Below are 25,571 nucleotides of genomic sequence, written 5' to 3' on the forward strand. Positions count from 1 at the left end.
CATGATGGGTTCTTCTAATGCCATTTTCCCTAGCCACGGAAACCAGTTCCTCTTTGGCCACCAGGGAACAACAAGAATAACTTTCGCTTGGTCTTCTCTGATCTTTTGAACAACTCTCGCTATGAGAGGTATAGGAGGAAAAGCGTACATTAGAGGCCCACTCCAAGTCTGACTGAATGCATCCCTCCGGCAAAACGGAGTATTTGGCTCCAGAGAGAAGAAATGGGGAACCTTTGTATTTTTGCTGGAGGCAAAGAGATCTGTCACTGGTTGTCCCCATTTTTGTGTGAGATATAGAAAGATGTTCTCGTTCAGGCACCACTCGTTGTGGTCTATAGTCTGACGACTTAGATAGTCTGCTATTAAATTCTTTTCTCCCTTTAGATGGGTGGCTGAGAGAGAGCGGATGTTGGCTTCTGCCCAAGTGAATATTTTGTCTGAGAGACTGAGGAGATCTGGGTTCCTGGTACCCCCTTGATGACGGAGATATGCCACTGTGGTGGTGTTGTCTGAGTAAATTCTTATATGACTCCCCTTCAGGCTTTGAGTGCTGGCTCTTAAAGTCTCTAGGACAGCTCTTAGTTCCCGAAAGTTTGAGGAACGGGATCTGATTGTCGATGGCCATAGCCCCTGAATGGGTCGCCCTGCTATGTCTGCTCCCCAACCTGACTGACTTGCGTCCGTCTGGATGTTTATCACTGGCCAGGGATGCCATGACACTCCTCTTCCCAGATTTGAAGTCTCTGTCCACCACTCCAAGGATTGCTTGACCGCTATCGATATCTGAACCTTCTGATTCAAGTGTTGGGGATTTTTGTCCCAGGAGGTCAAAACCCAGTTTTGAAGGGTTCTGGTGTGACTCTGACTCCACTGTACACTTTGAATGGAGGATGTCATAAGCCCCAGTATCCTCATGGCTTCTCTTATTGTGCAATGATTCCTTTTTTGAAACGTCGTGATCTGTTGTCTCAGTCTCGCTGCCTTTTCTGGTGGTAAAAAGGACATCTGCTGGATCGAATCCAATAGTGTTCCTAGAAATACAACTTTTGTGTTTGGGACTAGTCTGGATTTCTCCAAATTTATCATCCATCCTAACTGCTGTAGGATTGTCCTTGTAATATCTCGGTGGTGTATTAGCTCCTGTTCTGAACTGGCCACCACTAGCAGATCGTCCAGGTAGGGGATGACTAGTATCCCTTTCTGCCTCAGATAAGCTATCACCTCGACCATGATCTTTGTAAATGTCCTTGGGGCTGAAGAAATCCCAAAGGGTAGTGCCTTGTACTGGTAGTGGACCTCTTCTCCCCAAGGTGATCGAACTGCAAACCTGAGGAACTTCTGGGATTTTGGATGTATCGGCACATGGTAATATGCGTCTCTCAGGTCTATTGTACACATAACCGCTCCTTGTTGTATCAGGACGACTGCCGAACTCACGGTTTCCATCTTGAATTTTCGATAGAGTATATGGCTGTTTAGTTTTTTCAGATTGCAAATCATTCTGAATGCACCGTTTGGTTTTTTTATTAAGAAGAGGGGAGAGTAGTGTCCCTCTTTTAACTGTTTTTGAGCTACAGGGATGATGACGTCCAGTCGAACTAGTTTCTGTATCTCCAACCATAATGAGCTTGAGAGATTTTCCGAGGGCTGCTCGGTCAGAACAAATTTTCTGGGAGGAAGAGAGGTTAATTCTAACAGGTAACCTTCCCGAAGAATACTTAGTATCCAGGGGTTTGATGTTATCTGAGTCCATTGAGAGTGGAACTTCAATAGTCTTCCCCCCACCCTGGCGTCATTGTTTTCTATAAGCCGGGGCAGAGTTGCTGGCACTGAGTAGGAAGCCTCTTCCTTTTCCTCCTTTAGGGTAGCTCCATCTACCTTGCTTGCCTTTCCCTCTAAAGGGCTGTCTCCTGTCCTTAGCATCCCGAAAGGGCTGTTTCCTGGGGTTACCCCTGGACTCCGGAAACCCCTTCTTTCTATCTGCCGCCTTCTCCAAAAGCGTGTCGAGTTCCGAACCGAAAAGATATTCCCCCTCGAATGGAATTCCACATAATTTCGATTTTGACCTGAAATCACCGGTCCATTGGCGAAGCCAGAGAGACCTCCTAACCGAATTTGACAGTGCCCCTTCCTTGGCACTTATTCTAACTCCCTCCGCTGAGGCATCTGCAATGAAGGCGGCCGCTGCTTTTAAGGTGGAGAATGTGCCCAATAACATTTCTCTTGGAGTGCCGTCTCTAACATGACCTTCCAATTCTGTAATCCAATGAAACAGAGTGCGTGCCATGGATGTCGTAGTAATATTAGATTTTAGGTTCAACATGGCACACTCCCATGTCTTCTTTAGAAGGCTGTCCGCCTTCCTATCCAGAGGATCCCTCAGCTGAATTGCATCCTCGAATGGAAGATCCGTCTTTTTGGTCATCTTGGTGACCTGAATATCGACTTTGGGGGTAGAATTCCAAATTTTTGCTTCTGTTTCATCAAAGGAGAGACGGCTTTTAAACTCTCTAGAAATGGAGATTCTACTCTCCGGTTCTCTCCATTCTTCAAGTATCAGCTCCTTAAGAGTGTTATTTATGGGAAACACTCGCCTCTTCTTAACCTTAAGGAGTCCAAATAACTCATCTTGAATGGATTTAGTTTCTTCTATCTCCTCAATCTTGAGGGTATCTCTCATAGCCTTTAGAAGTGGTTCCAGATCTTCTGAAGCTAGTAAATATCTAGATTCCATTTTACATGCTGAATTGGATGGTCCTGGCTCCATATCCATAGATTCCTTGGTCCCTTCCGAGTCCGATGCGGAGTCTGACATGGATTCCATAACTCGTTGTCTTTTATGCAGAGGCTCTTGAGGTATAAGAGTTGTTATAGATGAGGCTATAGATGTTTTAACCTCATCCCTAATAAAACTGCGCATCTCATCCACGAAAGAAGACCTCTCTTCCCTGAGTAGGTTATCCACGCAGGTTTTACAGACTGTTTTTTTGTAATCTGCAGGGAGCTTTTCTGAGCACATGTTGCACTTCCTTGAAGTGGCTCTCTTCGAGCTCGACTGATCTTTAGCTCTCACTTTATCCTTCTCCTTTTCCCTGGGCTCCTACCAAGGAGAAGGAGAAGTAATTAGTCCTTAACCGGACCCTATGTGACAACACGGGGATATGTGGGTGACCCACCACCCTATCCCTAATTAACCCTACTTACAGGGTTCAAGGATAAGAGATCCAGACCTGAAGCCTCCATGCCTTGCGTCTCCATATTCCCAATTGTGGGACCACCGGTATCAGTAAACCTAAACATTTTAACAGAAGTGAGATAAATTCTGCTTTTAACCAAGTGGAATATGAATAAAGGAGTACCTGAGGTATCTTGAAATGAGGGATACGCTGCACAGGTCCCTAAGATAGATACATACATGTATATAGACCTGGGTTGGATAAGACACATATGAGGCAATCATACAGCATGTAACCGACCTTAATGGCTGGAAATGCCTAGAATAGCGTCCGATCTCAGAAATGTTTGAATCAGGGCCAAAAGAGCGTTTGTTAGACCTCAGATCAACATGACTATCTCGCTTTTTGAATCTTACCGCTCCACGTTCCTGCTTCCGGGTCGCGCCATCGTGACGTCACATCCGGTCCCGTCATTTCCGGCGGAAGTCGTCACCGGAGTCGGACGGCAGCCGGTCCATGTGACCTCCGCGATGGACACGCTCCGGGTGTCCTTAGCTGCGCAGAGCTGCGGGCAGAGCCGGAGAAAAATGGCGTCTCTGCTTGTGGCAGAGGAAAGGACCGAAGTCCGATCGAGGCCGAGACCGCCTTAGGGTAAGGGACAATTCCCTGCGCCACTTAGGTCCCCCCTCACCGTCCCAACTACTGGGGATGAGGAGAGACTTCTCTCTACTACCTGCCCTGTGTAGGGACAGGAAGCCACTGGTGTACGGATGCCGGGGTGGGGTATTTAACCTCTCTGCTTCCTGTCCCTACAGAGGTCAAGGGTCATCCTCCAGTTGGGGCCGTCATGGGGGACGCTATGGAAATAATAGTTTATAATAAATCCTTTATTTTATATCGTGGACCCAGATTACACAGTGCTGCACAGAGCTTTCTAAATCGGTCCAAATCCTGTCCTGAGCTCCAGAAATGTGTCTAACAGTCAGAGAACAAGCTGAGTGCCCTATCTTGGAGTGGAGCAATGGCTGCTGCGGCAATGCTTCGTTGACTGACCTTGTCCAGTCTGTATTAGACGCTAGAAGAACAGGCAGCAGACATCCTAATGTGGTGTTTTTTTTTTTTTTTTTTTCCAGGTACCATAGTGCAAGCTTAGTGCAAATGCAGGGGTTTGTGTAATGTATTTTGTATACTTTCTGCCAGTTTACAGCGCCCAAATATGGCTAAGACTTATTGGGGCAGATTTACTTACCATTCGCGGTCTAGATTCGGGTCTTACAATGATTCACTAAGGCAGTTACCCCGACGTCCACTAGGTGTCACTGCTGCGCTGAAGTTCACGATCCGTTGCTGGGTGCAGGTAAGCGCGTGTCCAGCGACACATTCTTTTTAAAAATGCGGCTGTTTTTCCAAAACCATCGGGTTTTCGTTCGGCCACACCCTCCAATTTTCGTCACGTGCATGCCAGTGCCGATGCGCCACAATCGGATCGCGTGCGCCAAAAACCCAGGGCAATTCAAGGAAAATCGGCGCAAATCAGAAATTCAGGTAACCCACCGTAAAAACGCAATTCGGGCACTTAGTAAATGACCCCCCATTGTGTCTGAGATTTTTACTCTGGAAAAGCCACGGCCCCTTACGGAGCAGGTGGAATAAGTAATTTTTTTTTTTCTAGTGCCCCCAGCTAATCAATTTGTCGAAAAGCAGAACATGCGGTAAGAGCGCCACAAAATGCCATTAGAAAATGTCCCCCAATCTGGCGCCCTCTGCACTGGTACACTCTGGAACATTTTTATTTATTTTTTGTGCATCTTTAACATGGGGTGTGCAACACACTTTTGTTGGACTTTGTATGTTAAATGTGGCACACGATCTGAGTGCACGGAAGCGCCCAGTGAAAAATTTTGTGTTGCGTCAGGTATAGAGCAGCGTACGCCACAAATGTGTCTTTTGGCATGGAAACAAGGATTAACAATAAAGCTTCATTGAAGACATCTGCTAACTCTTACAGGTGCTTGTTGCAGCCTAGGGCCAAAGTTCAGTAAATTATCAGCATCCATAGAGCTGTCAGTGGGCAGAGAGGTCAGTCTAAGGCCGGCGGCACAGGTGGTGTTTTGAACCCATTTTTGGGCCGTTTTTAAGCAGTTCGTTAAAACACATGCGTTTTGACCAGTTTTAATTAAGATATTTGGTAAAACCAGTCAAAAACGGATGCGCTTAAAAAAAAAAAAAAAAAATTTTAATGCATGCGTTTTTAAAGGACTGCTTAAAAATGGGTTCAAAATGCCATGTGTGCTGCTGGCCTAAGTCAGATGTTGGGGACCTCCTGTATAGTTTTTCACATAAAATGCATAGTCAGTTTTCTTTAATCAAATGCCTTTTATACAGCTTCATGTATATTATCTGCAACATACATAACAATTCACAATACTTAATGAAAAACTTTATATACATTAGTTTTATGTGAAGTCTAATAAAGCCACTGAGACAATGATTGATACACAGAGCTTTCAACCAAAGCAGAAGCTTCAGGAATGGAGTTCACCCACAATGGTCCAGAAGCAAGACCATGGCAGGAGCAGATGGTTACAACCACCAGTATAGATGGGCAGGGTGATGTGCCAGTCTCTGCTGCAGGACATCCCTGCAGTCCATGATAGACCGTATAGCAGGTTCTGAGGGAGTACAAGATGGTAAGTTTTATATGGCGATTTGTACACAAGATTATTCCTACTACATAATGATCTCTTTGGTACCAGGTTGTCAATGTATTGAAAACAAGTTCCAGAAGATCTTGTGTAATGGAAATAAGTCCAATGATGTGGCTGAACTAGCCTAAAGCAGATCTCCGGGCACCCCATACAACCCCCCAGTAAATGACTGATCCTATTCTTCTTCTACATGGTTCCTTTTGATGAAGTGGAATATACGGATATGATAAGAAGAAGAGTATGAATATGTTCTACAATGTTTGAATGAGCGGAGCTGCAGTGCAAAGCATGAGAGCTGGAGCCTCAAATTAGGAATTAAAAGATTTTAGCTAAACTGGTTTGTTATCATGACCCTAAATGTTAAGAAATAATAAATATTAAGTAGAGACACACAAAGGAAGTAACTAACAGAATTGTAAGCTCACATCTAGACATCCCCTTAAAGAAGCAAAGGCAGCCCTGGTAATGTTACCGGTGGCATAGCTTTCCATAGGAACTTAATGTTTTCTCAAACAGGCGCAGAATAGGTTAAACATGACAAAAAGGGTCGAGATGAGGTCCGAAGGAAGACTACAGTAAGTTGATTGCAATTTTCTACAATGTTTTGCACCCAATTCTGAGCCTGTTTAGCAAAACTTCAGCTGCCGATGTACATCCAAAATCTCAACTGTGGAAAATAGAGGTTTTCTTCCGTTTATTTTCGTGGCAGATTTGCCTCAATCTGGCATCGCTTTGGATCTGGATCTTCAGAAACTATAGTTTGAGTGATGTTAAAAAAACCGGACCTGACTAGGAAACGCTCTACTTGTAAATGGATCGGTCATACAGTCAAAGGACACTGATCCATTACAACATAGTGCGTTTAGTTCAAACACCTGCCATCCGCTCCAAAACGCAGCCGCATTTCATGGTCTTATATTATCTGGGATTGTTCTAAATATCACTGTGTATTTCCAAGTCATTTTATTTAGAAAACTAAAAATACTCCAACAAGTGGCCTGAATGTCTGCATAATAAAAAGTGAGAATAAAACACGATAAAATACTTCACTTTTGCCCACACTTGACACATTTCATTATTCCGACTATTTAGCTTTTTATGATATGACAACCAATGACTGAAGATGGATTTCAGAATTACAGTCCCTGAGAATTTCACACTTAATAAATTTCATAGCTAAATTGTGAAGATGATTACGTTGCGCCTCATTGTGGATTGAATGTAAACTTTCTGCAAGAAACAGTTAAGGCAATGCACACCTGAGATGCAGTCATTGGCTATGATAATAGTGCAGGGTCATGGTACATGGTTATTGTCCTATATGGGCACCTGTAAGGACACCTGTCAGCTATGACCACAGTACTGAAGAATGAATGACACTACATCAAAAAATGAAATGGCTAAACAGGTAACAAGTGATAAGTCAGAGCAGGAGAATTCGAAAACCAAAAGGGATCTAGTTCATTATATACAGGCGTCGTAAGACTCTGATGACCACAGCCACGTGTAATGGATCCATTGAGAAGTACACTACCGGCTGTGGGGTCTCCAGGCCGCACTATTGAGTAATTTCACACAGTAACTAGGGGACTTGTCCATGATCTACGGCTGCTGTTGATATTGCACTTCTGTTGCTGTATAGAAGTCGTCCAAGACGCTTTGTAAGTAATCGAATGTGGGTCTGTCATCAGCTTTATCCTTCCAGCATTGTTTCATGATTTCATACAGTTCTTCAGGGCAGCTGTCCACGCGTGGCATGCGATAACCACGCTGCAGTGCAGACATCACATCTGAATTGCTCATCCCTGTAATAAAGAAGAGACATGATAATTCTTCTACTATTAGCTGTTGGTTTGCTAACTACAAGCCTAGTTTGCAGTAGTAAAATACACCAAATTCCTGGCATAATTTCCAATGAAAGTCCATTTTGCCAGGAAGCTAAGCCCTGTTGGGCTTGCAACCCCTTTTACTAGTTGTTTAACGCACCACAGGTAACAAGGGTTTAAGTCAGCTTTTTCTGGCGCTATCCACCCCCTTTTCACGGCCAGCGTCTCTCTCATTCTAGACGGAGGAGGAAGGACATGAATATGTCGGATTCCACTCAGAGGAAAGACGATGATCAGACAAACATGAATATATGATGAGTCAACTTTACAAAAGGACTGTGGAATTTTAAAGGCATGGGGAGGGCCAATATACATGATCAAAACACATGTTTAGTTATTGTGGGTTAGCTTGAAGGTCCCTTTATGAGTGAGCCAAAACCAGAATGGATATTAGAAAAATTAAGAATCCATACCTGGCTTTGACTCAAAAAACATCAGCAACACAATTTGCAAAACAAAATCTTTAGTACCTTTAATACAAACACAGTATAAGGGTGATGCCACGTGTTAGCATTTTGATTCCGTTTTTAAGCATGCGTTTTCAGTCCGTTACAAAATGCATGCTTTTTTGACGTTTTGTCTTAATGATCTCTTACGTTATTTCTTAATTATCTTAGTTAAAACCGGACTAAAACGCCATGTGTGGCATCACCCTAAGAAAGTCACAAACTGCTTTGTGCAAAGATATATGCACAAATAGTGTTTTTAGGACACCCACACCACTTTTCACCAGGGGTGCATGGTGTCATGTGGAGCCTCCAGTCGTTTTCCAGATGAGTCATGCTGTAACAGCACATATATTTCCATTATGCTTGTTGAACCTTGTTACTTTCAGATGGTATTTACCTGGATAAGGTATTTTCCCATATGTTATTATTTCATACAGCAAAACTCCAAATGACCAAACGTCTGACTTTATGCTGAAGGATCCAAAGTTTATGGCCTCTGGAGCGGTCCACTTGATTGGGAATTTTGCACCTGAAACAAAAAATAATATGGCAGTCACAATGTAATCCTTCAACATTAAACAGGAAAGCAGAAGGTAAAATCATGTCTAGTAATTATTGCTCCATACCTTCTCTAGCTGTATATTCGTTATCTTCAATAACTCGCGCCAGACCAAAGTCCGCTATTTTACACATTAATGACTCAGAAACCAGCACGTTGGCTGCCCGGAGATCACGATGGATATAATTCTTTCTTTCTATGTAGGCCATACCTTCTGCAATCTGTAAGGGAATGAATACAATGAAAGAACATTTATATTACGAATTAAAGAAAAAAAAAAAAATTAGAAGAACAGAATGTGGCTGTAGGAGAGTCTACCAGAATCTGAATATAATGTTATCCCCTATCTATTTGGAAATGAAAAAAAAAAAACAGGTCTGTGTCCTCAATAGGCAACTGAGGACATAGGTAGACGTGTTTCCTTGCATCATGGCAATATGATGCACAGAGTCCCTGCTTATCCGCTAAACATTGATTACAGTGTGCGCTGCCGTTAAGCAGGTACTCCATGAATAGTCCTGGTCAGCCTGTGAAACAGGACTATGCGCAGTCCATGATCACTGGCATATCACACATTGTGTGTGGGTGCCCTTAAAGGGAACCTGCCATCAGTTGCTCTTTTTCTGGCTCCCCCATGGCCCCATAGAGAATAGTGTGCACATTACCAAAGTGTTTTAATAATTGAAGTTTTTTAAGATAAAAGAAAAAAAATAAAAAGTTTACCTTTCTCTCTACAGAGCAGTGTCCAGTAATGAGTGGTCTACCCCCACTCTTGGGAAACAGCTCCGTCATGCATCTGTTTCAAATTAAAAAAAACACCCATATCCCTCCCATTTAAAATAGCCGAATGATGGAGCAGTTTCTGGAGGGTAGGGGACACACTGGACACACCCATGGGACACTGCTCTGCAGAGAGAAAGGTAAAATTTCATCTAATTTTTCTTTTTATCAGTTTTATTATAAAACCAATTCGGCTCCTGATAACAGGTTCCCTTTAATCGAAAATTGTTTTTGTAAATAGCACTGCATAAATACGATTACATTGGAATTGGTAAAGTCAGAAATATTGTATTTTGTACTAATTTATAGGATATAATTTTCCCTTGTCCACATATGGAGCTGTAGGATATAGTGGTACAGCATTCCGTTCCTTATCCATCCTATAGCAGCAAGTACATTTCATCATCTGTCAGCATTAGCCAATAGTAATACTGCTGCAGACAGCTCTAGAACTAGGTTCCTTGTTTCTTGGTTTCCATGACGTCTGTGCCAAGTATAGATGCAACTCTTGTGTTCTTCCTGTTTTACATTTCAGCTGGTCCTGTTCATCTTCACCCTCCTTATGATGAAACCATATCATCACTAAAATTATAACTAAGTTCCCTAGCTGTGCGCGTTTCTCTATTGAAAAGGAGGCGTTTTTTAGGAAGAGAACATCGAACACTTCCTTTTCACGTGGCTTTCCAATTTGCTACTAAAACCTGTTGCCCACAGGTCACTTTTGGCCGACAAGCTCGCTCTTTGGGATTTCAGGACTAAACCTTAAATCACTGAATGGAATGGAGATGCTGGGTTCAGTTCAACGATTCTTGTTTTGGTCTGGTAAATTCTACTAGCGCATGGAACTAGTTTGTTCGACCAAACACGCTTCTGGGCAAGGGGCTTAAGACTGGGCTGTGGAGGTAACATCTCCTGTTTCATCTGAAGGCACAATCCCATAAATTACACTAATTGAGCTACTTGATCCAACAGCTGGAACAATGGGTGCACCAACCATGGCGCGAGTTGAGACTTTTGCCTCAGGCAGCAGCAACTGAAGGAATGTGGGGGCAGCATCAAGGGCACAGTCACATGCTGCAAAGCAGGACCTGACTATTAAAAATAGTGTCTCTTCACACTTGATGTGACCACTAGCCACCCATGTGAATAGGGCTGTGGTGCACAAGTATGACATCCTCTCTATTATTTTTTTTTAGAACTGCTGCATCCATCATAGAAGAAAAAGGAGCGGTGCTCATGCATGTGTAACATGGCTCAGTTCAAATGGGCCATCAGATAGACCAGCTCTTTTGATTTTTGGGGGTGCTGATGATCAGACACTTATTTCCTAAACAGATACACCAGTTATTGGACAGGTCAGCTTATATCTGTACAGGATATCCTCCAATGTCCTCCATTGCTCCTAACCTTATTAACATCACAGCAGATACGTTATTACAATTACCACAATAATAAGCAATATTTGAGCAGCTTTCACAGCTTTGCTCTAAGTTCCTGCCAGTTCCCCCTTCCAGGGCTGTATCATAATTCACATGCTGACCGTGAAGTTTCTCAGTTCCTCTTTCTCTTTGCGGGTTTCACAGTAACACAACTGCTAATGTCAAATTGAGCAGAGCAGAGACAACAGGCTGCTAATATGTAAATGTATTGCATTTCATAAAGTGGATGGGATCCCCATAACAAATCTCCACCTGGAAACGCTACACAAGCCTTCCTGAAATGACCACCACATGGACACAGAAGAATACAAGAAAGCTGGCCAGATAGCCTGATCAAAGAGCTACTATGTATAGGTGCCTTTCAGATGTCCCCAGATGGCACCCAGAATAATGTTATCCGATGGGCCCAGGGAACCCCAGTCCAACACTGTGATTAGCTATATCACCAAGGAGTATGTCCTGGGCACCTTGTGTACTCGTTGAACATTCTCCCCTAGCACTAACCACTAGAGAATATAACAAAATAAAGACAACAGATCATTCTGCTTCGTGTTCCAGGTGACAAATGCTCATCAGTGGTGGTGCTGGGGGTCCTACCCCACTAATCTGATACCGATGACTTTTGTTAAGGAAAGGTCAACAATATTTTTAGTCTGGAACACTGCTAAGCACAAGAAGACATACAATTATCATAAGAAGGGATTCCAACTATAATATTCTATAAATTGTAACCACAAACAGAACTCTGGGATATAAAAGGGAACACCGGAAAATGTATCTATGAAAATGGAGGGGAAGAAGAGACGTGAGCTGGTCACTTACACAAAAGTTGTGCAACAAATATTCTCCCGGAACGAACATATGAATCAATAGCAGACAATAATTAACCTGGAATAAGCCGGGACGGGCTTCAATCCTTTCTGCCTGAGTTATTATAGAGAAAGGAGAAAAGCTTTTCTTCCACATTTCATCAAACATCTCCATTTCTGCAGTCATTACACATATAATTTGCATGCCTATCTGCACTTCCTAGTTTATGGGATATAACAGGGAGCGCTTTGTCCGAGCATCTGTGTGTTCTCCTTTACATATAAACAGACAACATCTTCATGATAGTCCGCAGCACACACATCACACAATGACCCATTCAACATGAGGACAAGCAGTGGATTTAACTTTGCATCCTAGTTTTATAGAAAATGGTGGCTGGGAGCCAAAAATCCACACTCGCATTTGCATCCTCTGAGAACAGAGTAGGATTCGGCCACCTCTCCAATAGGTATATGGGTTATTTTCACTGTAAACACCTTCCTGTACTGTAAACAATGGAAAAGGAATCTGGCAATCAAATAAATCATGTTACTCCTGCCAGAAGAGGTCAATATAATACAAAAGAGGTTTTTTGCATATTTAAAAGGGGCATTTTCAGCTTAGCCATGTATGAATCATATAAGCCTCTAGCAGGCACCCAGAGGAAGCCAACCACGTGAAACACATGCCGGGGAGCCACGTATGTTTAGCTGCTTATCATGGGTCTAGATATGCTTATACTCAGAAGTATGACTCATGCGTACAAAAAACTATTCATAGGAAAAGTTTTACCATTTAGCGCAACTTGTACATATTGACTTCATATTCTATGACCAGGGTCGGCACCAGCACTGGGCATACCTGGGCAAGTGTCGGGGCCCAAAACTTTCTCGGGGGCCCACATAAAAGTGAAAAAAACTGATCCGTCATCGTTTTTGTTTTGTTGAGGACCCATAGACTACTATTGCCTTTCATGTTCAGCAAGCATGAAAAAAATAGGACAGGTTCTAAAAAATTTTTCAAGGACAGTGGAAAAAAAAAAAAATACAAAAACGTAAAAACACTAATAGAAAGAATTGTCTCAGTAAGTCTTGAGTGAATATCATTGAATCACGGATGAAAAAAAAACAACAGCAGTGTGAAAAAACCCTTAGTTTAACACATTACTTTATACACTTCCGTTAGACAACCTTTTTGAGAAAGGATAAAGGGATTGGCCACTTTTACATTAAAACTTCATAATCATGGCCACTAGATTACCATTAAATAGTTATAGCAACCAGTCCCCAGCGGGTTGGTGGCCGCCATGTTCTTTGTGTGTGGTTACATCACCGTCCACTGTTGTATTTGTATGTGCGCCCTACTGAGAAGGTAGAGGAGAGGGAGCGGAGAGTCAACAGGAGAGGACGGCCTCCATCACAGGAGTGTGCCCAGGATGGGATGAAACATCACATGCTCCTCCAGTGAGAGAAACGGGGAGGACGACCAGGAAGACATATAAGAAAGTGCAGGAACGCACTGGATGATCGGGCCAACGAGGGTTAATTCGCCCCCAAGCCATAGCTAAAATTTAAAAGTGGCCAACCCCTTTAATTGCCACAAAAAAACCCCATAAAACTCCTCAGATGCTGACAATAGATGATAGATTACACATACCTGGGCAGAGAAGTCAATCAGCTTTGGAAGAAGCACTTTTGATCCTTCATCACTCTTGAGAAAATCTAGCAGACTTCCTAATAACCAAATAAAAAGAAAAAACAAAAATAAAAAAACCTTAACATTTTCAAATTGGTATAGAATTCTCTATCAAATTGATACCGGACTTACCCTTTGCCATGTATTCAGTAATAATGTAAATTGGTTCCTGTTTGGTGACCACAGCATAAAGTCTCACTAGTTTGTCATGCTGGAGGGTCTTCATCAGGTTTGCTTCCTCCATGAAGGCTTCCACAGACATGGATCCTTGCTTCAGCGTTTTAACAGCGATTTTGGTATTGTTATTATAGAAACCTAGAGAGAGATAACGGAAGGAGGGACAGAAATTAAAATATTTATTCCAAAAATGAATATACGTGGCACATCCCATAACTTTTATTCTTCTTACATTAAAAAATACATACAAAGTGACATGTAGGTAGACCACCTACGCGTTTCAGCTTATTCTCAAGCCTTACTCATGGTGAAAATCAAGGTGACTTTTCACCATAAGTAAGGCTTGAGAATAAGCTGAAATGCGTTTATTCTGTTGGGAGAAGCCCCTAGAAAAAGGGAAATTTAAAGGAAATCTACCATTTGTTTTCATGCATTAGGAACCAAACATACCTGGAGAATACTGTAGCTACACTGATGCAGAAACTTATCTCGTTTAATCTCGGAGTTGAGTAGTTTTGCTGAAAAAACAATTCTAAAATTATGATAATAAGGCTCTGTACTCCTATGGCTGGCCCAGTGCTTCTCCTCAATCTCCTCCCTAATTATGCACTGCTCCAGAGAATGATACAATCACTCTGTTGTCCCTGACAGGGAGAAGTAATCAATTGCTGCACCATCCTCCAGCTGCTGTGTATCAGTCATCCAGCTCAGGTTGATTAGTCTTGTCTTGACAGTTCAGGAAGCTCTAGGTAATATGTTTATGAACAGTAGTCTGCATGCAACCCAGCTTTCCCAAGCTCCAGAATTTTATAATTGTTATTTGAGCATAACCACTCGGATCTGGGATTAAACATGATATGTTTCTGCATCAGTGTAGCTACAGCATTCCTAAGAGGTATGTTTGGTGAACAATACATAAAAACAAATTATAGATTTACACATGCCAGCCATTTGATTGTATGGAGTCTTAGCTGGGAGGCTCAAATCTGCAAAATTAAAAACCACTCATACAGAATGTGCTCTGTAGGGTGTGTGAAGAGAAGCTGCCTGCATGAGACAACTCCTTTTCAATAAACTAGATGTACGTCGCACTGTCCTGAGGTCACACAATCTTTTGACTACTACACCAAGCTCCATACATTAGCAAGAGGAAACATCTTGAAACTTATGTTTCAGACTATTGCAAAAACTGCACAAGTCATTTCCTGTGCTGTAAATGTTGAAAGGAAGAGGCAGTGAGTGTCCTTTACATTCCCATGCAGGAAAAAAAGAGAACTTTATAACAGTAATTTAACATTAACTGACATCAATATGGAATTTTAGGTCAGATTTTACTGTTCATAAATTTTCCAGGTATGCAAATAGATCTCTCATAGGACTCTCTCTAACCCTTTGGCAGCCGTTTCAAAAAAGGATGTTTGTCTTATCTAGTTAAAGAGTCAGACATCACCTTACAGGGAACCCATCACCAGATTCTACCCCATTAAACTACTAAAGGTCAGGTATGAAATGTCCTTTATAGAATTTCCTCTTTTATGTTAAAGGAGTTTTCCCACAAACTAAAGTTAGGCCCTATCCACGGGATAGGGCCTAGCTTGCTGATCAGTGGGAGTCTCAGTAATAAGACCCCCACAGATCGCGAAAACCAGGGGTCCGCCAGCCTCTAAAAGTAACTCGTTTTAGGCAAAACAACAACTCTTTTCTGCTCATTTTCACAGGACTTCGCAAATGATTGTTTTATTGGTAAAGGGAAGATTTTACACAAAATAATATATTCTAAAAGTTGAATGGGCTACAATCTAAGGACAGAGCCCCTTTAAAGAGACCTACTTCCAATAGGAGGCACTGATAAGAAATTTGCATAATATTTTAATACTTTAATACTGACTGATTGGTTTCAAGAAAAGCAGAAACCCCAAAGCAAACAAGAAGAGTAAATGTCTGTATGGGAATGAATAAAGTAATTCACCATATGAGTCGGGTTAAAACAATATACCAGGTCTGCCCTAAGTCATGCCACAGCATGTCATAATGTGTGCCAATCATTTACTGCTGCCAGCAGTGACCCATCAGACAGAATATGGTTTAATGGCATGGGTAGCTATGAGGGTGTGAGGCCAAGACACCATCCTATTACTGGAAACTCTGCATAGTTGTTCTTATAAATTGGAGGCCCAGAGCAGAGAAAGTTTTGGAACCGATACCTATGTATGAGATAATGTGTGTGAGTGTAAATAATAATAATAATAATAATAATAATAATGATAATAATTATTACAATAATAAATAATTACAATAATAAATAATGATTATGATTAGCTCTTTTGGCATTTGCCTAAATTAAGGTCAAAGGGCAGAAACTACACCTGGATACAATCAGCAATCTATAGGATTTGTTAACAGTATACAGCAAACACTTTTAACCATTAGGAACATATAGTTATGTGGATGCTACTTTATATTGCATACACACCCATCCAGACTTCACCAAACTGTCCGGCACCAAGCTTCTTTACTAACTTAACAGATTCCCTTGGAATTTCCCAGGCATCTTTATCCCATGGTTTTTGTGGTTTAGGACTAAAGCAGGGTTTTTCCAATTTTCTGCATAGACCATCTGCTTGTTCTAAAACATGAAATTGTATTGTTATTGAACAAAATCAAAGTATCACAAATAAAAAGAACTATATAAATTACAAAAAGATCGAAACAGTTTGAACAACTGAAAGAATGAAAAGAAAAAAAATAACTTATAGATCCTAAAATGTATAAGCTTCAGCTCATTTCCAGGAATGAATTCTCCACTATGAACGATATTAATAATCAGTCTGCATATCCTCGGCAGATCTATAACACTGTGAAGTTGTGTGACTTCATCTACAAATGTATTTTTTATGGAACAGTATAATAGTGTAACTGACAAAAAATCTCTATATAAACTAGAACAAAAAGACAATGCAAACCCCTAGGCTCAATTGCCGAGTTGCTTAAAAGGGGTAGTCCCATGAAGACAAGTTTCTTAAATATACTCAGGATAACAAAATAACAAATTCTCTAATTCACTGATATTAACAAAAATACAGCATTTCGCAGATATAATTCCAACCTGTCTCTATCAATCCTGGTGTATACAATTTGGGTTGCCCTAGGATCCGACCATAAATCTTCTGACTATGGTCGGGCATGGCAGATTCTTCTCATGAATAGCTTCTCCTGTCTGCACACTGCAGTGCTCTGCATCCAGCTCCCCCCTCCATTACAAGACCTGCTCAGACACAGGCACTTCCTACTGGCAGGCTGCACTGAGCAGAAACTTACTCTACAAAGTACAGAGAAGAAAAGATCGTGATAACAGGGGAAGAAGGTATAGCAGGGCTGACTGTGTCGTTTATAGCCAAGATATATAGCCAAGCTGGAGTGTGTCATCAATAAAACTAGTAAGACTGTAAATTAAGGGAGTTAAAATTATCTTTTTTATGTAAACATCACTAGGGGATTATAATGTGAGAACTTACTTCCATGGGCAAACACCTTTAACATAAAAACTACATTAAAAACATTAGTTTTGACAAAAAAAAAAAATCACAAAAAAATCAGAGAATGCACAACTTACTTTGGTAATGCTTGATCATGTCACTGATGCAGGGGAATGTAATCCTTGGAGAAATGTAATATCCGCCATTGTCAAGAGTCCTAATTTTGTAGTGTTTGATGATGTCACCACTCTTTGGATCCAAATCCCTTATTGACAAGGAGTAGCTGCCTGATAAAAGAGAAAAAAAGGATTTAAGAATACTTAGACCTCACTTACTAAACAGCAGGCCTCTATTATTTTGAGATTTATAAAGAACAATACTGCTCTGTAATGGTCTGTAATTCTGTAGGTGGTTTTGTCTTGAATTTACACTGTCCCAACAATACATAACTATATGGATAAGCTGATGTTCAGAAAGTATTTGACAGGCCTTAAAAAGCCATTTAAAATCAAAGGCCTTTTTTGCAAATACTTTTACTTCTGCTCTTCCCATTTTCCAATTAGAAATTGAAAGTACCCCAGGTTATAACAAGTGTGTGTACATGAGGAATAACACAATGTCTGGCCAGTATTTGACTTAGAAAAAGACTAAGTGTAACTAAACGTTATAAATAAATAGCAAATAGTCCTCCTTTTTCCCCTGCCTTTCTTCCTTATTTAAGCAGTTTCTGTTAATCCGCTTTCTGACCTGAACCCACTAAGAGCTCTAAAATAAAGGAACCTGATACAGTGTCTAATGACTTAAGACTATCCAGGAACTTTGTGTAAAGAGTTATCTCCACACAGAGCTGAATCATCAAGTAAAATATTCTCTGGATATGGAAAGAGTTACTCATTAGCCGCCTTATCTGTCTGAAGTGGATGGAGCTGAGAAGGCTAAGTAAATACACTGCCCTCTACAGGAGAAAGGGCAGGAAACGGCACATAGAAAGTTCTTTATATCAAGTATATTATAAAGTTTACTATTATAACCTGCAATATTAATTTTAGAAATAAAAACAAAAGTTTGCTTCAAAAGTTTAGATACGCTTTTAACCTCTGCGGGGAGCTTGGCTTGAAAAAATTTGGATATTCTCTAAATTATTGGTTATGAAACAACACTTCTACTCCTAGTCAGATTAAGTGATTATTTACATCGGTAGTAATTATTTCTAAGAATAAATGAATATAAATGAATTGTACTTCACGATTCGGAATATTAATGGTACCATTATAGCCACTATGTCTGCTCATTTCTGTTACCTTTAAGGGTTTCACTCTCTCTGACAAGAAATGCCCCAGCGGCATTCCCAGGGGCTAACAGCTGCCTTTCTGCATCTTTTCTTGTTATGTCTTTGAAAAACCACCTGTAAAAGAAATCATATTTTAAGCATCTGAGGAGACTCCATCAGAAATGGTTTCACCATAAATCCAAATAACTTACTCTTCTGTTTCTAATGTGTTAACTTTGGCCACATAGTTGCTGGGTATGTACCCTTCTTTTTTGTTTGATAAGGACTTTGCTTTCCACCATTCTCCATGTCTGTAAGGAAAATCAGAAAGAGTCAAAAGAAGGAGAGTGAGTTTCCTCAAATCCCTCTGTAAAACTATACTATCAGCCTCTGTATTAATTACTTCACAGAGCTTAGTATCATCTGCAAAAATGTAAACTCCACTAAACCCTCTATAAGGTCTTCAATAAAAATATTAAAAAGATGGGAGCTCAAACACAAAACCCTGTAGCACTCCACTGGTCACATCAATCCCTCATAAACCCATGCTGATGCTGGGTTATAAGGTTATGCACAGGGAGATACTCCAGGATAGCATCTCTAACAAACCCTTATACCAAAATCACAGGTCTGAAGCTTCCAGGATCATATTTTGTTTATTTGTATTTTGGCACCACATTTGCTATGCACCAGTCCTGTAGAACAGAACCTGTCCATAAAAGGATTTTCCTGAGTAAAGATTGTAATAAATGGCAGCATTTACAGTCTCTTCACTGCAAGCCTTAAACTGCAACCCAAAATCCACCCCATGCATTTAATAAGACACCACAATCTTAAAAAGGGGAAGCTAGACAGTATAGCTAAGGGTCATTTCCCAATTCTGTTAGGTCTTCAGTTATTTGCATCAGTTATTGTGAGCCAAAACCAGGAGTGGTCAAAGTCAACCAACAAGTGCAACTATTTCCATTATACCTGTAGTTATATTGTAGTTATATATAGTTATAGTCCATTATACCTCTGTAGTCACTGGAAAGACTTCTATGTGTTCTGTGTATTTGACTACCCTGGATTTAGCTCACAACAACTGATACAACTAACTGAAGAGATAGTGAAGATGTGAACTGGGCCTAAGATTGAGATAAGAAAGGAAAATGTGTATCTCAAAACCAGATTCCCCCACATCTCACGAAACACTACTGTTTTCACAACACTTACTCTTCAAGTATTTTCATTCTTTCTCCTTTCTTGAATGTTAAGTCATCTTCATGGATCCCTTGATATGGGTATAACGCTATTACAATATTCCCAGACTCCTCCGCTTCTGATGTTAATGAAATAAGAAAGTTGTATTACATGTAGCAGAGGAAAACATCAGACGTCTTTTCTCTCAAGACTTACCCGCTATTATCATCCTTTCTCCAGGTAACAGACTTCCTCTATTGTCTGACTGCAAAACAAACACAAGAAGACAATGGGGCGAGATGCAATGGCACATTATGCTTAAATCAATGGAGACCACTATGAGGTGTTAGTTAATGGGAAACCAAATCCACCAAGAACAAGGCTAGATTTAGCCAGAAGCATTAGGTATCACATGCTAATAGGGAACGATAGCACCACAGCGGGGGAAGACTGAGGTGTTTTTTTTAGGAATCAGAAGTATAGAGCAGAGACTAGTGAACATAACGTCAAGTATTCTGTATATTCATCTTCACCACTAATTATTAAATGCTCAGAAATTCTCAATCATTATTTCTATTCTACTGGAACTTGGACTCTCCATTAAAGAGGTTGTCTGAATTAATCAGACGGGCTGCTGAGAGATTAAAAAAAAATAAACCTGTACTTGTAACACATGGCCTCTTTCACTTTTAGAATTATGCTAATGAGCCCGAGGGGCTACCCTAGCCCCTCTGTGATGTGAGTTTATAGAGTGTTACACTGTTTCACCTCCCCCCACCCCTTGCTCCCTGTGTACAAGTGCTAGGGAAGTAAGTGTCCCGGGTTCATCATGGTTGATTTGATGGTAGATTTCCTTTATCGTGGACTTCTCACCAATTCTTACATGTCTATTTTTGGATACTTGTATTCCTTATACCATTCCATTTCTAATGCATCTTTGTTATCAGACTGCTTTAATATTTCTTATACAACTGTATAAAGAAATTGTGTGTTACCTCCGTGTTATATGGGTGTGTCTGAGGCGAAGTTCACACCTCCGATATTACATTTACATTTAAATATTTTTTGTGGTTTTTTTTTACAGTGTTCAGTATATTAGTATGTGAAATGTTATTTTTGGGATCATTTTGGTTGTGGGGGAAACCAAACATGCGAAACTTAAAATATAAAACCTTCTAAAAACATCCTAATAGGCATCAGCTCATGACAGTCCGATGGTGCACAATATAAGTGCTTGCAACAATATTTTTTCTTATGGACTTTAAAAAATAAACCTCAAAAATATGCAAATGACTTCATCGGTTGTAATGGATATCGGTGCTGCCAAAATTTATCAGGGTCAGAGCTAGGATAGAAAAATTGTTGGTGTGAAAGAGATACTCAGATATCTCCTAAAAGGGAACCTGTCACCAGTAATTTTATTTTTACCTGCGACAGGTTCCAAAAGCCTTTGCAATGATGAGTTTAAAAATAATTCTATCTGTATTCTGAATCATTTAAGTACTTTATAAAAGTATATTACACTTTACCAGTACAACCAAGAGAGTCAAAGGGGAAGGGATGGGCAGTTCCAATGGCCAGAGTCTCCTTTATTCATCCTCCCCTCCTCCTTACTCCACGCCTCCCTCCACAGCTCCCCTGCTCACCCCCCTGCCTACATTAGGAGAATTGACGAGACGGGGAATTGGAATGTTGGAGCTGCCCTCTTCCCCATGACTCACCGGATGGTGATAGCAGGGAGCAAGCTAATATCTAATATACATTCATAAAAGTACTTAAATGATTCATAACGCCGACAAAGGTATTTTAAAACCCATAATTGCAGAGACTATTGGAACCTTTTAGAAGCTAAAAATGACATTGCTGGTGACAGGTTCCCTTTAAAAGGCTGATCTGCCATGAAGTATTTGATACATTTTGTAGGTCATATCAAACCATAATGTCTAGTCTTCATCCCATGAAAAGCCTAAAGTAAAAAGTCAATGCATAAATTGATCAGAGATTTGACATTTCAACACAGTCATCCACAATGTCTGCCTTCACAAACTGATGGTGAAAAGCTAGCCATTCAGAAACGTGCAACAGTCTATACAACTGAATGTTAATACTCTGAGAACTCATGGGTGTCAGTGGGAACATATGTCTTCTTGGATGCACTAAATAGTGCAATGAATGTCATAGATTATTATTGTAGTGCAAGATAGAGATACAATCATATACTTCCTCTGCAAAACAAGAAGTTGTTCCCCTGCTTTGCTGGGAAATGCAAGTCATCTGCTAAAATTATAATTGCTAAGGAATCACTTTTAAGAGAGCAAAGCCAAAATTTTAGGGTTAATAAAAGTATAGCTATAGTATTCTATACTTCAGTCTTCCTAAGGCTCCATGCACACTACTGTCTTACATACATCCAGCAAAGACGACTATGGCGCCCGGGCTCGGTACAGTGAGCACAACAAGTGCTCACCATTCCGAACCATAGCCGCAAAAAGATGGAGCATGCTTTGGCCGTATCAACGGCTGTGGGGCTACTATTTTCTATGGAGAGGGGCGGGGCACTCGCCTCTTCCTCCTCTCCCGAGTGCCAATGTATGCCCCCCCCTTCCCCCCCGGCTACGGCGGACATATGTTCGTGTGCATGAGGCTGATCTTGTATTTTAATGGAGGTCATTTATCTTTATATTTGTTCCAAATGTCACAAATTACATTTATTATTTCAAATAGTCTAAAACATTTTTTTGCAGCAAAAAACCCCAGATGGAACTATACTTAAGGAGAACTTAGAAAATGGAAATAAATGACTTGAGACATTTTTTAGATAGTTGTAACAAATGTCTCAAAAAGAGCTCTAAAAAAGCCCATGTAACGCAAGAAAAGGTGAGATTGCTAAATTACCAAAGAAGCAGATGGAAAAAAGACAAACAGAGATAAGATAAATGACCCCCAATGAGTGAGAGGAATACTCAGGGTTTCCTATACCTCATAGAAAAAAGATCCTTCAAGTAAATCTACAATCTGGAGAAATCTACTTAGTGATCTAAGTTATCTATCCATAAAGTGTTTATATTTCATATTATGCTTCCTTTGTCCATAAAAATGTGCTTTTTAATAGTATGATAATTTGCTGCAGGGTTTACTGGGGGCTTGTAATAGCATCTCCGAGCTCCGGAGGCTGAGGCCATTACAACCCCCAAGTAGCTCTGCAGAGATGACTCCTTGCATGTCTGCAATGTTAGGAAAGTGTCAGGGATGCTCTGCCAGTTGCTCCCATTCCCCCTCAGGGCACAAAGGGTGGCACTGAGCATGGAGGGAAGCATACCAAGACATATTAAAAATAAAACACACTTTATGGATGATGCCGCCATGGGGAATATACCGTTGGCCCTTCTTTAGTAAATACATTTCAGATGGTCAATCTCCTTGTCCCCAGGAATGTAATTTTTAGCTGGTGACAGGTTCCAGTACCCTGTGCTATACTGACTTTAAAGATTCTTTTGTCAGCATTCTGAATCATTTCAGTAATTAAGATACCGTATATACTCGAGTATAAGCCGAGGACCTGGGAAAAACCTGGGAAAACCTATTGACTCGAGTATAAGCCAAGGGTGGGAAATGCATTGGTCACACTCTCCCCAGTATAAAGCCTGCCGGACCCTGCCCCATAGTATATAGCCAGCACCTGCCCCCCAGTCCATATCCCCCGGTATATAGCCAGCCCCAGGATCCCGCATTCCTGTTGCTGTTTGTTCCTGCTCCTGAGTTCCCGTGTTCCTGCGTTCTTGTTCCCATGCTCCCATGTGTTCCTGTTCCCGTGCTCCTGTGTGTTCCAGTCCGTTCCTGTGTTTCTGTTTCCCTTCTGCCTGGACCTCCCATTGCTGACCCTGGATTAGACTTGACCTTGCATCTCTGCCTGAACCTGACTACGAGGCAGTCTCCTTCAAAGGTACCTCGACCTTGGCTGCCACTGCAGGCTAGTCGCACCTGTGGAGCGACCTGGTGGCACCACGCCGCAACAAGACCCTGCCGTTTCGCGGTGGGCTCTGGTGAAGACCAGGTGCCACTTAGATTCTGGTCCCAGGTGTTGGCTAGTCCCACCTCCACTTCCCGCAGTGGTCCAGAGGATCCACTGATCCCGAATCCTGACACACAAATGAAGAAAATCAGATTCTGACCAGCCAAACACATGGTAAACATGCAAAAAAGTATGCATTTTCAGTGCGTTTTAAAACAGAAATGTAAAATAAACTATTATAAACTGCTGAAAGGAATCAGAATGCTGACAAAGGTATTTTTAAAGTCAGCATTGAAGAGGCTATTGGAATCTGTCACTGACTAAAAATCACATTCCTGTTGACAGGTTCGCTTTTGTTCAAATTTCACCATATAAAAGTGTAATTGTTTGTGTAATGATAAGTTTTACAATATATTTTGTATACCAATTCCTAGATTTCTAGATCTCTGCTAGCTGTTTCATTGCTCTGTTGTTTGGTTCCTGTGGATAGAAAAAATCCCTGGTCATGTGATGTCACACGTGCACGGCTCATTAGTATCACACAGCTCTGACTACTTACGAGCGTTGCACCTGTGTGACATCACATGACCATGGACAATTTTCTATCCACTGGAAATAAACATAGGAGGTTTCTATAGAAACCTCTAGAAAACTCTGAGGAATTGATACAGAAAGTATATTGGAAATTATACTAAAAAATAATATTGATTTGCGGAATAATATATTTTTTTTCCAAACCTTCGTCCTCTAAATTATATCTTGTGGCTTTCTCTCTTTGCTCCCTGCCATAGTGTCTACTACATGTTTAGCGCATGTGGTCAGTGACACAGGAAGTCAGTGACAGATGTGGAAATTATTTTTTAAGAAAACTGCTATGCAATATGCCCTGGTTTAAATGAGAAAAAAAATTAACTATTGCTATAATGCAGTGACCTCTCAGCAGTACTATCAGCGTGAACTTTTTATAGAGCAGGAACAGAACCATATATAGTTTGAAGAATACAATGTGCTTTTTTGATAGTTTCAAATGCCTGCTTTTGTAATGCCTAGGAGGTGGTGGTAATACTCACTGACTGACGTCTATATGGAGAGTCAAGCAGGGAAGTGTAGGACTACCCACTGGAGAATGCAAAGCTGCCTTTGGCAGAGAAGATACCCATATCCGGACAAACAAAATTGTATCTTGTTATAAAACGTCACTTTTATTAAATGTCAAAATAAAATAAGGAAGAATTGTGTGGACGTGTTTACTGCAAAGCGCTTTAGAGAGTTGCAATTAAGAACACAGTAGAGTCGGCTCCATAGATCAATGAGGAGTATACACTCGCTATTAGTATGTCACATAGACATCATGCCTGCATTATAAAATCCCGAAGGCATAGCTATAACGTGAGGAGTAAAGTAGTAGACTCCGCTAGATCTCCAGCACTCGGGGTAAGCCCCTACGTAGCTCGGTCTAAAAGGTTGTGGCAAATAATCGCCTATTCATGGTCATAACAGAGGCAATGCTACTTAGATTTCATAAGGCGTCATACTAGTATTCATGTATGAGAGGCAAGAGACCGGTTAGTGCTGACCCCCTTAGGTGTACGTGGGTTGGTCATATAAAGTGACCAGAGCCCTACACAGCAGGAGTCTGTAAATAAGTAGCGTATCACTGGCCTCACTAAGCTAAGACTCAGGGCAGCAAGCGGGATCTACATATACTGTGAATTTGACTCAGAGCCTAACTAATACTGCTGATTAAAAGGAAATAACACATAAGCCCCCCGACATGTTTCACCAGCAAGCTGGCTTCATCAGGGGTATGGCTGATGAAGCCAGATTGCTGGTGAAACATGTCGGGGGGGCTTATGTGTTATTTCCTTTTAATCAGCAGTATTAGTTAGGCTCTGAGTCAAATTCACAGTATATGTAGATCCCGCTTGCTGCCCTGAGTCTTAGCTTAGTGA

The 25,571-nt window shown here is 41.0% G+C and overlaps 1 protein-coding gene across 2 annotated transcripts in view; it reads right to left on the bottom strand.

The window, feature by feature from the left end:
• Window positions 1–6,830: 6,830 nt before the first annotated feature.
• The window catches only part of LYN (LYN proto-oncogene, Src family tyrosine kinase), a 48,798-nt gene continuing 30,057 nt past the window's right edge, over window positions 6,831–25,571 (bottom strand). For both annotated transcript variants that reach the window (XM_072151890.1, XM_072151889.1), the window contains exons 3-13: window positions 19,824–19,872; window positions 19,641–19,746; window positions 18,638–18,736; window positions 18,457–18,560; window positions 17,293–17,442; window positions 16,153–16,305; window positions 13,635–13,817; window positions 13,464–13,540; window positions 8,846–8,999; window positions 8,617–8,748; window positions 6,831–7,689 (exon numbers count right to left, since the gene is read on the bottom strand). In XM_072151890.1, the coding sequence (XP_072007991.1) occupies window positions 7,487–7,689; window positions 8,617–8,748; window positions 8,846–8,999; window positions 13,464–13,540; window positions 13,635–13,817; window positions 16,153–16,305; window positions 17,293–17,442; window positions 18,457–18,560; window positions 18,638–18,736; window positions 19,641–19,746; window positions 19,824–19,872 (1,410 nt within the window). In that variant the 3' untranslated portion in view covers window positions 6,831–7,486. The remainder of the gene's footprint in view (window positions 7,690–8,616; window positions 8,749–8,845; window positions 9,000–13,463; window positions 13,541–13,634; window positions 13,818–16,152; window positions 16,306–17,292; window positions 17,443–18,456; window positions 18,561–18,637; window positions 18,737–19,640; window positions 19,747–19,823; window positions 19,873–25,571) is intronic.

Source organism: Engystomops pustulosus, chromosome 5, assembly GCF_040894005.1.
Source record: "Engystomops pustulosus chromosome 5, aEngPut4.maternal, whole genome shotgun sequence".
Classification (NCBI taxonomy): domain Eukaryota; kingdom Metazoa; phylum Chordata; class Amphibia; order Anura; family Leptodactylidae; genus Engystomops; species Engystomops pustulosus.